The 17,149-nt window shown below is 37.8% G+C and overlaps 1 protein-coding gene across 1 annotated transcript in view; it reads right to left on the reverse strand.

The window, feature by feature from the left end:
- Nucleotides 1-2,646: 2,646 nt before the first annotated feature.
- Nucleotides 2,647-17,149, reverse strand: part of SPESP1 (sperm equatorial segment protein 1) — a 28,017-nt gene continuing 13,514 nt past the window's right edge. Inside the window, exon 2 of the mRNA XM_010834504.1 lies at nucleotides 2,647-3,853. Within this exon, the coding sequence (XP_010832806.1) occupies nucleotides 2,811-3,853 (1,043 nt within the window). The 3' untranslated portion in view covers nucleotides 2,647-2,810. The remainder of the gene's footprint in view (nucleotides 3,854-17,149) is intronic.

Consider the following 17,149-nt stretch of genomic DNA (forward strand, 5'->3'; position numbering starts at 1 on the left):
AAGTCCAGGCTGATAAAATTTTAAAATTATTACACAATCAGAAATTTGAACATTGACTAGATTTGATGATTTAAAGAATTATTAAACTTTTATGTGTGGTATTTTTGGTAGTGTTTTTTTTTTTTTTTAAAGCTAATAGAGCTTCACACTATCATATTTACAAATAAAATGAAAAAGTATCTAGTACTTAATCCAACATAAAAATAGGAAAGAGAAAAGGGGGTTAGGTGAAATAAAATTGGTCATTAGTAGGTAATTGTTGAAACTGGATGCTGGGTACATGGGTTTATTAATCTGTTTACTTTTGCACATGTTTAAAATTTTCCACAGCAAAATTATTTTTTAAAAATAAGTGACAGTGGACTTCCGTGGTGGTCCAGTGGTAAAGAAATCACCTGCCAGTGCAGAGGACACAGGTTCAATCCCTGGTCCAGGCAGACCCCACAGGCCATGGAGAAACAAAGCCCTTGCACTCCAGGGCTCACACACCACAACTACTAAGCCCACATGCTGCAACTACTGAAACCCACTCCGGAGCCTGTCCTCCACAGCAAGTGAAGCCACTGCAACGAGAAGCTTGTGCCCTGCAACGAGAGTAGTCCCGGCCAGTCATTACTCGAGAAAGCCCTCACCCAGCAACGAAAAGCCAGCATAGTCAAGAGTAATAAATAAATCAATGATTTTATAAAATAAAATAAGCAACAGTAGTAAACAGTAAAAGTGTTTTGAAACAAAACTTTTACTCCTTTTTATACAGCTACCTGTGTGGGAGTTATTTTTGATCCCTGCTACTCCCTCAGTCACCGTATCCATTCAATCACCAAATCCTGTTGATTCTACCTCTTAACTGTCACTTCCTCCCATCTAGTCCAAGCTAAATTTGACCTGTGCACAGTACACTTCTACTTCTGCCTACTTTCAAAACTGTAGCCAGACTGCGGTTTTTTAAGAACACAAATTTGATCATATCTAGCCTTTGCTTAGAATCTACTGACGACTTCACACTTAACTATCAGATAAAGGCTAAAATCATTCAATGTGCAATTTGAGGATTTGCAAGATCTAGTCCAGCCCTGTGTACCTTACCAGCTCCATCTGGAGGTGCTCTCCCTTACCTTTCTTTTTTTTTATTTCATTTATTTAACTCTCCCCTACCTTTCTATACTCCGGCTGCTTCTTGAACTTGCCATTACTCATTCTCACCTCACAGCATTTACACATGCTCTTCCCTCTACCTGGAATGCCCTCTTCCTTACATACAACCTTATCCTACAGATCTCACTTTAAATGCTACCTTCTCCGGGTAGCTTTCCCATTATTCTTGGTCTTGGTGAGGTCAAATTTCTCAAACTTTTGTAACAACTTATCAAAATTGAAGTTTAAAACTGTTGAAGTTATGTCTCTTTGATGCTATAATTTCAAAGAGAGAAGGAACTAAACCCTACTATTGCATTCCCAAAATCTAGCATTTTGTCCTGCACAAGGTCAATAAATGTTTATTAAACTATAAATGACTGGCCTGATAAATGAATAAATAAATACTTCATAGCTCAGTCGGTAAAGAATCTTCCTGCAATGCAGGAGACCTGGGTTCGGTTCTTGGGTCAGGAAGATCACCTGGAGAAGGAAATGGCAACCCACTCCAGTATTCTTGTCTGGAGAATCCCATGGACAGAGGAACCTAGCAGGCTACAATCCACGAGGTCACAAGAGTCAGACATGACTTAATGACAAAACCACCACAAATCGTGAAACAGAATTACCTGTACCATAATTACAAAATTACAGTTAACCTTAATGGTGTTAGTCGTGTCTGTGTGCATGTGAAGTCACTTCAGCTGTGTCTGACTCTGTGCAACTCTATGAACTATACAGCCTGCCAGACTCCTCTGTCCATGATATTCTCCAGGCAAGAATACTTGAGTGGATTGCCATGCCCTCCTCCAGGGGATCTTCCTGACCCAGGGATCGGAACTGCATCTTCTGAAACTCCTGAACTGCTGGTTGGATTCTTTACCATTGAGCCACCAGGGAAGACCATGTTACTCATACTCCCAAATACAAAATTTGGAAGGCTTCCATGTATATGTGTATAAACAAACAAAAAGAGACAATAAGTGAGAATGATCTCATTACAAATCCAGGTTACAGTCCTTCACTGATACTCCAGAAGTATTTAACAACAAAGGAATAGGGATGTATCTTAATATATCATCTACCTTTCAAAGGTGGCACATATATATTCAGATAAAAGTTTTGATACAAGCTCCAATTATGTTATTTGGATAGAATACTCAGATCCTCTAAAAGAGTAATAAGATAACATATCCTAAAATTTTACATTTATATGCAATTATTTAAAACCAGCTACTCTGGAGAAGGGAATGGCAACCCACTCCAGTTTTCATGCCTGGAGAATCCCATGGACAGATACCTGGTGGGCTACAGCGCAAGGGGTTGCAAAGAGTTGGACATGACTGAGCGACTACCACTACCACTACTACATATATAGTGGACTGCACAGTCTCTTAAGTCTTATAAAACGGGAGAATTTACTAACCTATCAAGTAAAATCAAAGCTTAAACTTTAAAGATTTAAAGATTAGATATTCATAACTTTTAAAATTAATGAGAGAAAATACAAACTCCTGAACCAAAATTTTATTTTAAATTGTTAGGTTTCAGTGCATATGAAAATTTTTCATAACATGTGACATATAAAGATGTTAACACAGTGAACTACAATAGAAAATATTTTCATACAATTTTTGAATCACTAGTATGCATATTTCTCCCATGAATGAATGCAGTTAGCTTGAATCATCTTTGTCATGAGTATCAAGTATGTGTAAAATTCTTATATTATTATTTAATAACTGCTTAAGGAGGTTGTGAGTTTCTTCTCCATGACCAACACATAGTATTCTTTTCAATGTATGGACTACTACAGTAGCTTTTCCTCTCATCTCTAATGGAACATATTTTATATCTAAATATTCAGATAATTTATATCTAGAATTATACAGCATGTTAATAACAGTTATAATGTCATAAACTCCACCACTGCTTCGTCCTTGTGGTAACATCTGGGATTTATACATTTTTTCTAATTTATGTTCTGCTGCTATGGCTAGAGCAAGGCTTCGTTTTAGGTGTTCTTTAGAAGCTCGAATGTCCGCTCTATATTCTGGCTTGTAGCTCTCAGGAAGAGGGACGTGATGCAACTGTGAATTAATATCTGCAATTCTTTTCAAAACGTCTTCATTATACATGTCATGTGATTCAAGATAATCCATTTCATTGTCACCTGAGAGCTGAGGAACATCTTCTTCTTCCGTGGCGGTACCCAAGTCAGTGCTCCCACTTAAAGAGGTGACATCTTGACTTGGTTCAGTAACACTTGGCACTTGCGTTGGTGCCCCAGTGCGATGTTCAACTGGCTCTGGCTCTGGCTCTGGCTCTGGCTCTGGCTCTGGCTCTGGCTCGTCTTTCTCAATAAAAGGTTCTTTTGCATGTAAAACAACAGAAACATTACTTGGTTTAATCGACCAGAATGCTGTGCTTTTAGTACGTTTTTTCTTGTCTATTTCCAGTGTGAAGCCCCTAGTAGGGAAAGTTGTAGTTTCTTCACTGACAGGATTGATTAAAATATCATTGTCACCCGGACCTACATCATGTGTATATTTTAGCTCCTTAACTCTTGATACTCTCGGTCCTATGAAATTAGCATTATTTGGAGACTTTGATTTTTTCTGACGACCTGGCTCCTTAGTGGGAACACTTAGTATTAGGTTCTGTAAAACTTGTACGTAATGATTCAAGTTTTGTTCTTCATCAGGCGTCACAGTTACTCCTTAAGGAAAAAAGAAAAAGTAACATTTATTATTATATATGACATATTGATAGTATTTACTCGCCTAAGTTTACTTCACATGCTGTCACTTAAAAGTTGAGATAAAGAACCAAGAAATAAAGCACCTGACACAGTCAACTCTCACCTAAATAAACAAAATTATTTTTTCAGATTCTTATTAAAATACATGAGCAAGATTACTGTAAAAGTTGCATATTAACACAATTCTCTATTTCTCTTTGCTTTTACTTTCCCATATAACCTATGATTCAGCAGGTAGCTTATTAAAACAAAATTCTTGGTTATGTTCTCTAACACAGGGGTGTGCTATAGTAGACTCATAGTGGCTCATTAAAGCCAACTATTAAATTTTAATGAACATCATGAGCCAGATGGTAAACACAGACATTAAAAATTAAATTCTGTATTTACAATTAAGTAAATATATTCAAAACAAGGTAATAAATACTCAAAACTCACCCTTTCTTATTATTTTATTTCATCTTATTATTATTTCTGCTCTTGAGGTTATTTATATCTAGTATGTTATAAATGCTATGTAGTGGTTGGCTTCCCAGGTCACTTAGTGGTAAAGAATTTGCTTGCCAACGTAGGAAACGTGGGTTCAATCCGTGGATCAGGAAGATACCCTGGAGTAGGAAATAGCAACCTGCTCCAGTATTCTTGTCTGGAAAATTTGTATCTAGTACATTATGCTGCTGCTGCTAAGTCGCTTCAGTTGTGTCCAACTCTGCGAGACCCCATAGACAGCAGCCCACCAGGCTCCCCCGTCCCTGGGATTTTCCAGGCAAGAGTACTGGAGTGGGTTGCCATTGCCTTCTAGTACATTATAAATCCTATATAATGGTATGCCTCTGTTTATCTCTTTCACCTCCCTGTTGAGTGATGTCAAGTAGGTAGTTTGAAATCGACCATGGTGAGAGTATTTATACCATGTAAATGGGCAAATGCTATAAGTCAGGGTGTACTCATCTCTCAGAAAAGCCAGTTGTTAAATATTTATCAGTGTATCAGTCAGACACAACTTAGCAACTAGACCATCACCACTCCTTTCAACCCAGAAAAGATCTAACTACAGCCTGTGGGTCATATCCACCCAAATGTTTTTATAAATAAAGTGTTTTTTTTTTTTTTCCCACTCAGTCTTGCTCCTTTGTTTATGTATTGTATAGGGCTACTTTTGGCTGTTCAGTAGAGCTGAATAGTTGGAACAGAGACTTTATGGCCTAGAAAACTATCTGGGACTTTACAGAAAAAGTTTACTGATTTCTCGTTTAAATCATCAACACTTAACTCTTACAATAAAATGGCAGTTCTATTTATACTGGTATTTCGTTGCATCTTCTCATTTCCAATGTGGAAAACAGAAAAGATTACTGAATAATATACTCTGAAATTCTATTCAACTCCCCTACTCTGATGGATAGAAATTGATTTAATTCAAGGAGGTAAGTTACTTTTCCCCAAACACTAGTGAATAAGTTCTAACTGAACATTCCCTCTGCAGGCAAAATGGAATAACAAACTTTCTGCCCAGGAGGCACTTTTTTTTTTTTTTTTCTAATTTTATTTTATTTTTAAACTTTACATAATTGTATTAGTTTTGCCAAATATCAAAATGAATCCACCACAGGTATACATGTGTTCCCCATCCCGAACCCTCCTCCCTCCTCCCTCCCCACACCATCCCTCCGGGCCGTCCCAGTGCACCAGCCCCAAGCATCCAGCATCGTGCATCGAACCTGGACTGGCAACTCGCTTCCTACATGATATTTTACATGTTTCAATGCCATTCTCCCAAATCTTCCCACCCTCTCCCTCTCCCACAGAGTCCATAAGACTGCTCCATACATCAGTGTCTCCTTTGCTGTCTCGTATACAGAGTTATTGTTACCATCTTTCTAAATTCCATATATATGCGTTAGTATACTGTATTTATGTTTTTCCTTCTGGCTTACTTCACTCTGTATAATAGGCTCCAGTTTCATCCACCTCATTAGAACTGCCCACTGCTGGGCATACACACTGAGGAAACCAGAAGGGAAAGAGACATGTGTACCCCAATGTTCATCGCAGCACTGTTTATAATAGCCAGGACATGGAAGCAACCTAGATGCCCATCAGCAGATGAATGGATAAGAAAGCTGTGGTACATATACACAATGGAGTATTACTCAGCCATTAAAAAGAATACATTTGAACCAGGAGGCACTTTTATTCAGCTCTTTAGCAAGCACAAAGAAGTCCCCAAATGCTTTTCCTCCTCTCTTTCTTAACTCATCTGTTAAATTTAGACCAGATGGAATTTTAATCAAACTTGAAAGCACATTTCTAAATTTTAAAAAAGTCTTAATCAGAAGTTTAATAGGCAATGTGATAGTAGAAAGATACTAGACATGTCTACTAGAGATCTAGATTCTAAAAGCAGACTCTGCATTTTATGTCATGTTTAGAAAAGTCTGGCATACTTCAAGATCCATTTGATGATACATGAAAAAAGACAGAGAATGTAGATTTATTTGTATATTATCCTCATAATTTTTTATGAATAAATGATATAGCATCATACATTTGTCTGGGAATTGAGATTTTTTTTTACTGATTAGAAGGATATCATTATCAAATTTATGTGAGCATTTGCCCTTGAGGAGAGAGAATGGGACTGAAGTTGGACATTAAAGGGGTCTTAACTTTTACTCTCTAAGCACACACACCCAATCATTTAACACAGTAAACAATTAAAGGCCATATTTTAAAAAGAAAATACTTATTTACATATTCTTATGTGTATAAATTAAATTAGGTCCAGTAGACAGAATGCCAGAAGAACTATGGATGGAGGTTAGTAACATTATACAGGAGGCAGTGACCAAAATCATTCCAAAGAAAAAGAAATGCAAGAAGGCAAAGTGGTTGTCTGAGGAACCTTTACAAATAGCTAAGGAAAGAAGAGAAGCAAAAGGCAAAGGACAAAGGGAAAGATATATCCAACTGAATGCAGAGTTCCAAAGAATAGCAAGGAGAGATAACAAGGGCTTTTTCAATAAACAATGAAAAGAAATAGAGGAAAACAACAGAATAGGAAAGACTAAAGAACTCTTCAAGAAAACTGGAGCTATCAAGGGAATATTTCATGCAAGGATGGGCACAATAAAGGACAGAAACGGTAAGGATCTAACAGAAAAAGAAGAGATTAAGAAGAGGTGGCAAGAATACATAGAAGAATTATACAAAAAAAAAAAAAAGATCTAATGACTCAGATAACCACAATGGTATGGACACTCACCTAGAGCCAGACATCCTGAAGTGTGAAGTCAAATGGGCCTTAGGAAGTATTACTACCAACAAAGCTAGCAGAGGTGATGGAATTCCAGCTAAGCTATTTTAAAATCCTAAAAGATGATGCTGTTAAAGTACTGCACTCAATATGCCAGCAAATTTGGAAAACTGAGCCATGGCCCCAGGACTGGAAAAGATCAGTTTTCATTCCAATCCCAAAGAAGAGCAATAGCAAAGAATGTTCAAACTACCATACAATTGTGCTCATTTCACATGCTAGTAAGGTTATATTCAAAATTCTTCAAGTCAGGCTGGAGCAGTGTGTGAACCAAGAATTTCCAGATATACAACTGGAAATAACTGGAAATTTTCTGGGTTTAGAAAAGGCAGAGGAATCAGAGATCAAACTGCCAACATTCATTGTATCAGAGAAAGCAAGGGGATTCCAGGCAAAAAAAAAATCTACCTGTGCTTCACTGACTAGGGTAAAGCCTTTGACATTGTGAATCACAACAAACTGTGGAAAATTCTTAAAGAGTAATACCAGACCACCTTACCTGACTCCTGAGAGACCTGTTTGTAGGTCAAGAAGCAAACAGTTAGAACTGGACACGGAACAATTGACTGGTTCAAAATTGGGAAAGGAGTATGACAAGGCTGTATATTATCATCCTGCTTATCTAACTTAAATGCAAAATACATCATGTGAAATGCCAGACTGGATGACTCACAAGCTGTAATCAAGACTGCCCATAGAAATATCAAAAACTTCATACATGTAGATGATATCACTCTAATGGCAGAAAGTAAAGAGGAATTAGAGAGTATCTTGATAAGGGTGAAAGAGGAGAGTGAAAAAGCTGGCTTGAAACTTGACATTCAAAAACCTAAGATCATAGCTGCGGATCCCATCACTTTATGTCAAATAGAAGGGGGAAGTGGAAGCACTAACAGATTTCAATTTTTGGGGATGAAATCACTGCATGGTGACTGCACCATGAAATTAAAAGATACTTGTTTCTTGGAAGGCAAGCTAAGAAAAATCTAGACAGTATATTAAAAATCAAAGACCTCACTTTGCAGACAAAGGTCCATCTAGTCAAAGCTATAGTTTTCCCAGTAGTCATGGATGGATGTGAGAGTTGGACCATAAAGCAGGCTGAGTGGTGAAGAATTGATGTTTTCAAATTGTGGTGCTGGAGAAGACTCTTGAGAGTCCCTTGGACTGCAGGGAGATCAAACTAGTCATCAATCCTAAAGAAAATCAACTCTGAGTATTTATTGGAAGGACTGATGCTAAAGCTGAAGCTCCAATACCTAGACCACCTGATGCAAACAGCTGACGCAATTGGAAAGACCCTGATGCTGGGAAAGATTGAGGGTAGGAGGAGAAGAGGATGACAGAGGATGAGACGGTTGAAACGCATCACTAACTCAATTGTCATGAGTTTGAGCAAATTCCAGGAGACAGTGTAGGACAGAGGAGCCTAGTGTGCCGCAGTCCATGGGGTAGCAAAGTCGAACCCGACCTGGTGACTAAACAAAAGCAAATATTTATAAAATGCATTGTCCTGAATCTAGAGGTTTTTCTGAAGGAAAATACTAAGGAAAATTAACTTGTGACCTAGTGCAGTGAAAAAATATCTTTCATTCTGGTTCTGGTTCTACCACTTTCTAGCATCATGACCTTATTTCTCTACTACTAAATTTCTCTACTATTAAATTACTACCTACTAAATTTCTCTGAATATTTACTTAACTATAAAATTAAGATACTAAATCTGCCCTTTATCTCATAGACTTAAAAATATTGGTTATTTGAAAACACTTTAGGAGGCGGTCCTAAGATGGTGGAGAAATGGGACGGGGAGACCACTTTCTCCCCTACAAATTCATCAAAAGAACATTTGAACGCTGAGCAAATTCCACAAAACAACATCTGAATGCTGGCAGAAGACATCAGGCACCCAGAAAGGCAGCCCATTGTCTTCTAAAGGAGATGGAGAAGTCTTGAGGCTACTGTAAGAATAAGACTGAAAACCAGAGGTAGGAGGCTTAAGTCCAAAACCTGAGAACACCAGAGAACTCCTGACTCCAGGGAACATTAATTGATAAGAGCTCATCAAAAGCCTCCATACCTACACTGAAACCAAGCACCACCCAAGGGCCAACAAGTTCCAGAGCAAGACATACCATGCAAATTCTCCATCAACACAGGAACATAACCCCGAGCTTCAATATACAGGCTGCCCAAAGTCACACCAAACCCACTGACATCTCAAAACTCACTACTGCACACTTCATTGCACTCCAGAGAGAAGAAATCCAGCTCCACACACCAGAACACTGACACAAGCTTCTCTAACCAGGAAACCTTGACAAGCCACATGTCCAACCCCACCTACAGTGAGGAACCTCCACAATAAAGAAGAACTACAAACTGCCAGAATATGGAAAGGCCACCCCAAACACAGCAATATAAACATGATGAAAAGGCAGAGAAATACTCAGCAATAAAGGAACAGGATATATGCCCACCAAACCAAACAAAAGAGGAAGAGATAGGGAATCTACCTGAAAAAGAATTCAGAATAACGATAGTGAAAATGATCCAAAATCTTGAAAACAAAATAGAGTTACAGATAAATAGCCTGGAGACAAGGATTGAGAAGATGCAAGAAATGTTTAACAAGGACCTAGATGAAATAAAAAAAGAGTCAATATATAATGAATAATGCAATAAATGAAATCAAAAACACTCTGGAGGGAACCAACAGTAGAATAATGGAAGCAGAAGATAGGATAAGTGAGGTAGAAGACAGGATGGTAGAAATAAAAGAAGCAAAGAGGAAAAAAGAATGAAAAGAAATGAGGACAACCTCAGAGACCTCTGGGACAATGTTAAATGCCCCAACATTCGAATCATATGAGTCCCAGAAGAAGAAAACAAAAAGAAAGACCAAGAGAAAATACTTGAGGAGATAATAGCTGAAAACTTCCCTAAAATGGGGAAGGAAATAGTCATCCAAGTCCAAGAAACCCAGAGAGTCCAAAACAGGATAAACCCAAGGCAAAACACCTCAAGACACATATTAATCAAATTAACAAAGATCAAACACAAATAACAAATATTAAAAGCAGCAAGGGAAAAACAACAAATAACACACAAGGGGATTCCCATAAGGATAATGGCTGATCTTTCAAAAGAAACTCTTCAGGCCAGAAGGGAATGGCAGGTCATACTTAAAGTGATGAAAGAGAAAAACCTACATCCCAGATTACTGTACTCAGCAAGGATCTCATTCAAATATGAAGGAGAAATCAAAGCTTTACAGACAAGCAAAAGCTGAGAGAATTCAGCACCACCAAACCAGCTCTCCAACAAATGCTAAAGGATCTTCTCTAGACAGGAAACACAGAAAGGGTGTATAAACTCGAACCCAAGACCACAAAGTAAATGGCAATGGGATCATACATATCAATAATTACCTTAAATGTAAATGGGTTGAATGGCTCAACCAAAAGACAAAGACTGGCTGAATGGATACAAAAACAAGACCCCTATATATGTTATCCACAAAAGACCCACCTCGAAACAAGGGACACATACAGACTGAAAGTGAAGGGCTGGAAAAAGATATTCCACACAAATAGAGACCAAAAGAAAGCAGGAGTAGCAATACTTATATCAGAAAACAGACTTTAAAATAAAGCTATAAAAAGAGACAAAGAAGGACACTATATCATGATCAGAGGATCAATCCAAGAAGAAGATATAACAATTATAAATATATATGCACCCAACATAGGAGCACCGCAATATGTAAGACAAATGCTAACAAGTATGAAAGGGGAAATTAACAATAACACAATAATAGTGGGAGACTTTAATACCCAACTCATACCAATGGATAGATCAACTAAAGAGAAAATTAACAAGGAAACACAAACTTTAAATGATACAATAGACCAGTTAGACCTAATTGATATCTATAGTACATTTCACCCCAAAACAATGAATTTCACCTTTTTCTCAAGTGCACATGGAACCTTCTTCAGAATAGACCACATCCTGGGCCATAAATCTAGCCTTCGTAAATTCAAAAAAATTGAAATCATTTCAAGCATCTTTTCTGACCACAATGCAGTAAGATTAGATATCAATTACAGGAGAAAAACTATTAAAAATTCCAACATATGGAGGCTGAACAACACGCTGCTGAATAACCAACAAATCACAGAAGAAATTTAAAAAGAAATCAAAATATGCTTAGTAACAAATGAAAATGAAAACACAACAACCCAAAACCTATGGGACACTGTAAAAGCAGTGCTAAGGGGAAGGTCCACTGCAATACAGGCGGTATTTCAAGAAACAAGAAAAAGTCAAATAAATAACCTAACTCTACACCTAAAGCAAATAGAAAAGGAAGAAATGAAAAACCCAAGGGTTAGTAGAAGGAAGGAATTCTTAAAAATTAGGGCAGAAATAAATGCAAAAGAAACAAAAGAGACCATAGCAAAAATTAACAAAGCCAAAAGCTGTTCATTGAGAAGATAAATAAAATTGACAAACCATTAGCCAGACTCATCAAGAAACAAAGGGAGAAGAATCAAATCAACAAAATTAGAAATGTAAATGGAGAGATCACAACAGACAACAGAAATACAAAGGATCATAAGAGACTACTATCAGCAACTATATGCCAATAAAATGGGCAACGTGGAAGAAATGGACAAATTCTTAGAAAAGTACAACTTTCCAAAACTGAACCAGGAAGAAACAGAAAATCTTAACAGACCCATCACAAGCATGGAAATTGAAACTGTAATCAGAAATCTTCCAGCAAACAAAAGCCCAGGTCCAGATGGCTTCACAGCTGAATTCTACCAAAAATTTAGAGAAGTGCTAACACCTATCTTACTCAAACTCTTCCAGAAAATTGCAGAAGAAGGTAAACTTCCAAACTCATTCTATGAGGCCACCATTATCCTAATACCAAAACCAGACAAAGATGCCACACAAAAAAGAAAACTATAGGCCAATATCACTAATGAACATAGATGCAAAAATCCTTAACAAAATTATAGCAAACAGAATCCAACAACACATTAAAAAGATCATACACCATAACCAAGTGGGCTTTATCCCAGGGATGCAAGGATTCTTCAATATTCACAAATCAATCAAGGTAATACACCACATTAACAAATTGAAAGATAAAAACCATATGATTATCTCAATAGATACAGAGAAAGCCTTTGACAAAATTCAACATCCATTTATGAATAAAAAAAAAAAAACCCTCCAGAAAGCAGGAATAGAAGGAACATACCTCAACATAATAAAAGCTATATATGACAAACCCACAGCAAACATTATCCTCAATGGTGAAAAATTGTAAGCATTTCCCCCAAAGTCAGGAACAAGACAAGGGTGCCCACTTTCACCACTACTATTCAACATAGTTTTGGAATTTTTGGCCACAGCAATCAGAGCATAAAAAGAAATAAAAGGAACCTAGATTGGAAAAGAAGTAAAACTCTGTTTGCAGATGACATGATCCTCTACATAGAAAACCCTAAAGACTCCACCAGAAAATTACTAGAGCTAATCAATGAATATAGTAAAGTTGCAGGATATAAAATTAACACACAGAAATCCCTTGCATTCCTATACACTGAGAAATCAGAAACAGAAATTAAGAAAACAATTCCATTCACCATTGCAACAAAAAGAATAAAATACTTAGAAATATATGTACCTAAAGAAACAAAAGACCTATATATAGAAAACTATAAAACACTGATGAAAGAAATCAAAGAGGACACAAATAGATGGAGAAATATACCATGTGCATGGACTGGAAGAATCAATATAGTGAAAATGAGTATACTACACAAAGCAATCTATAGATTCAATGCAATCCCTATTAAGCTACCAACAGTATTTTTCACAGAGCTAGAACAAATAATTTCACAATTTGTATGGAAATACAAAAAAACTCAAATAGCCAAAGCAATCTTGAGAAAGAAGAATGGAATTGGAGGAATCAAATTCCACTCACAATTTGTATGGAAATACAAAAAAACTCAAATAGCCAAAGCAATCTTGAGAAAGAAGAATGGAATTGGAGGAATCAACCTTCAAGCTATACTACAAAGATACAGTCATCAAGACACTATGGTACTGGCACAAAGAAATATAGATCAATGGAACAAAATAGAAAGCCCAGAGATAAATCCACGCACCTATGGACATCTTATCTTTGACAAAGGAGGCAAGAATATACAATGGAGAAAAGACAATCTCTTTAACAAGTGGTGCAGGGGAAACTGGTCAACCACTTGTAAAAGAATGAAACTAGAACACTTCTAACACCATACACAAAAATAAACTCAAAAGGGATTAAAGCTCTAAACGTAAGACCAGAAACTATAAAACTCCTAGAGGAAAACATAGGCAAAACACTCTCTGACATACATCACAGCAGGATCCTCTATGACCCACCTCCCAGAATATTGGAAATAAAAGCAAAAATAAACAAATGGGACCTAATTAAACTTAAAAGCTTTTGCACAACGAAGGAAACTATAAGCAAGGAGAAAAGACAGCCTTCAGAATGGGAGAAAATAATAGCAAATAAAGCAACTGACAAAGAATTAATCTCAAAAATATACAGGCAACTCCTGCAGCTCAATTCCAGAAAAATAAACGACCCAATCAAAAAATGGGCCAAAGAACTAAACAGATATTTCTCCAAAGAAGACATACAGATGGCTAACAAACACATGAAAAGATGCTCAACATCACTCATTATCAGAGAAATGCAAATCAAAACCAAAATGAGGTACCATTTCATGCCAGTCAGAATGGCTGCTATCCAAAAGTCTACACGCAATAAATGCTGGGGAGGGTGTGGAGAAAAGGGAACCCTCTTACACTGTTGGTGGGAATGCAAACTAGTACAGCCACTATGGAGAACAGTGTGGAGATTCCTTAAAAAACTGGAAATAGAACTGCCTTATGACCCAGCAATCCCACTGCTGGGCATACACACTGAGGAAACCAGAATTGAAAGAGACACATGTACCCCAATGTTCATCGCAGCACTGTTTATAATAGCCAGGACATGGAAGCAACCTAGATGTCCATCAGCAGATGAATGGATGAGAAAGCTGTGGTACATATACACAATGGAATATTACTCAGCCATTAAAAAGAATACATTGGAATCAGTTCTAAAACTGGAGCCTTTTATACAGAGTGAAGTAAGCCAGAAAGAAAAACACCAATACAGTATCAATTCAGTGCAGTTCAGTCGCTCAGTCGTGTCTGACTCTTTGTAACCCCATGAACTGCAGTACACCAGGCCTCCCTGTCCATCACCAACTCCCAGGGTCCACCCAAACCCATGTCCATTGTGTCGGTGATGCCATCCAACCATCTCATCTTCTGTCGTCCCCTTCTCCTCCTGCCCCTCAATCTTTCCCAGCATCAGGGTCTTTTCAAATGAGTCAGCTCTCTGCATCAGGTGGCCAAAGTATTGGAGTTTCAGCTTCAATATCAGTCCCTCCAATGAACACCCAGGACTGATCTCCTTTAAGATGGACTGGTTAGATCTCCTTGCAGTCCAAGGGACTCTCCAGAGTCTTCTCCAACACCACAGTTCAAAAGCATAAATTCTGAGCTCAGCTTTGTTTATAGTCCAACTCACATCCATACATGACCACTGGAAAAACCATAGCCTTGACTAGATGGACCTTCGTTGGCAAAGTAATGTCTCTGCTTTTTAATATGCTGTCTAGGTTGGTCATAACTTTCCTTCCAAGGAGCAAGTGTCTTTTAATTTCATGGCTGCAATCACCATCTGCAGTGATTTTGGAGCCCAGAAAAATAAAGTCAGCCTCTGTTTCCACTGTTTCCCCATCTATTTGCCATGAAGTGATGGGACTGGATGCCATGATCTTAGTTTTCTGAATGTTGAGCTTTAAGCCAACTTTTTTCACTCTCCTCTTTCACTTTCATTAAGAGGCTTTTTAGTGCCTCTTCACTTTGTGCCATAAGGGTGGTGTCATCTGGATATCTGAGGTTATTGATATTTCTCCTGGCAATATATACGGAATTTAGAAAAATGGTAACGATAACCCTACATGCAAGACAGCAAAAGAGACACAGGTGTATAGAACAGTCTTTTTGGACTCTGTGGGAGAAGGCGAGGGTGGAATGATTTGAGAGAATAGCATTGAAACATGTATATTATCATATGTGAAACAGATTGCCAGTCCAGGTTCGATGCATGAGACAGGGTCTCAGGGCTGGTGCACTGGGATGACCCAGAGGGATGGGATTGGGAGGGAAGTAGGAGGGGGTTCAGGATGGGGAACACATGTACACCCATGGCTGACTCATGTCAATGTATGACAAAACCACTACAGTAATGTAAAGCAATTAGCCTCCTATTAAAATAAATTTTAAAAAATAAAAAATAAATTTCTATTTAAGATTTCCACTATTTCTATACATTAAAATATAATGCTTGCAAACTAAACTAGCTGGAAATATTTTGTTTCTTTGTTTATGCATTGGTTACCCAGAAGCATTAACTATAAAAATTGATTAAACTATACATTAGACTGTGCACCTTATTCTATGTATATTATATATTTAAAATCTCATATTGGTAACTGGTTTTCATTACACTTACTGGACATTAACACAAAGATTTTAAAAATCATTTTAAAAGAGCTAGAATTAATAAAATTTAATTTTATCAATAGAAGTTATTTTCATTTTATATATATAAATTTATTTATTTTAATTGGAGGTTACTTTACAATATTGTATTGATTTTGCCATACATCAACATGAATCTGCCACAGGTGTACACGTGTTCCCCATCCTGAACTCCCCTCCTTCCTCCCTCCTCGTACCATCCCTCTGGGTCGTCCCAGTGCACCAGCCCCAAGCATCCAGTATCGTGCACCGAACCTGGACTGGCAATTTGTTTCATATATGATATTATACATATTTCAATGCCATTCTCCCAAATCATCCCACCCTCTCCCTCTCCCACAGAGACCAAAAGACTGTTCTATACATCTGTGTCTCTTTTGCTGTCTCGCATACAGGGTTATCATTACCATCTTTCTAACTGAAGTCATGCATAAACCAAGTGTTTTATTTATCAGTTTCATTATGCTATATCTTTTCATTATGCCATTATGCGATGCTGCTGCTGCTGCTGCTGCTAAGTCACTTCAGTCGTGTCTGACTCTGTGGAACCCCGTAGACGGCAGCCCACCAGGCTCCCCCGTCCCTGGCATTCTCCAGGCAAGAACACTGGAGTGGATCATTATGCCATAACATATGCCAAATTTTACTATTTTAAAGCATGAGGAAGCTAATATAAAATTGCATGAATAAAAACTTCAATTCGTAATAGGTGTAAAAATAATTTCTTTCACAATATCCATTTAAAAGAATGGAAATATATAAATCTATTGTTTTGTAAAAACCTCAACAGTTATACCTTTATCTGTTTCTGGAGAGATTTTCCTAATTAGTAAAACTAAAGTACATTATGGAGAAGGCAATGGCACCCCACTCCAGTACTCTTGCCTTGAAAATTCCATGGACGGAGGAGCCTGGTGGGCTGCAGTCCATCGGGTCACTAGGAGTCGGACACAACTGAAGCAACTTAGCAGCAGCAGCAAAGTACATTAACTGTTCTAACTAACAATTTTTTCCAGAAAACTTACACTAAAAAGTGGGGTGGGGCATGAGTTTCTATGCAACTAAAAAGTGACTCAGTTCAGTCAGTTCAGTCGTGTTCAACTCTTTGCGACCCCATGAACTGCTGCATGCCAGGCCTCCCTGTCCATCACCAACTCCCGGAGTTCACCCAGACTCACGTCCATCGAGTCGGTGATGCCATCCAGCCATCTCATCTTCTGTCCGTCCCCTTCTCCTCCTCGCCCCCCAATCCCCTACCC

This window comes from Bison bison, unplaced genomic scaffold, assembly GCF_000754665.1.
Source record: "Bison bison bison isolate TAMUID 2011002044 unplaced genomic scaffold, Bison_UMD1.0 scf7180017864034, whole genome shotgun sequence".
Lineage (NCBI taxonomy): Eukaryota > Metazoa > Chordata > Mammalia > Artiodactyla > Bovidae > Bison > Bison bison.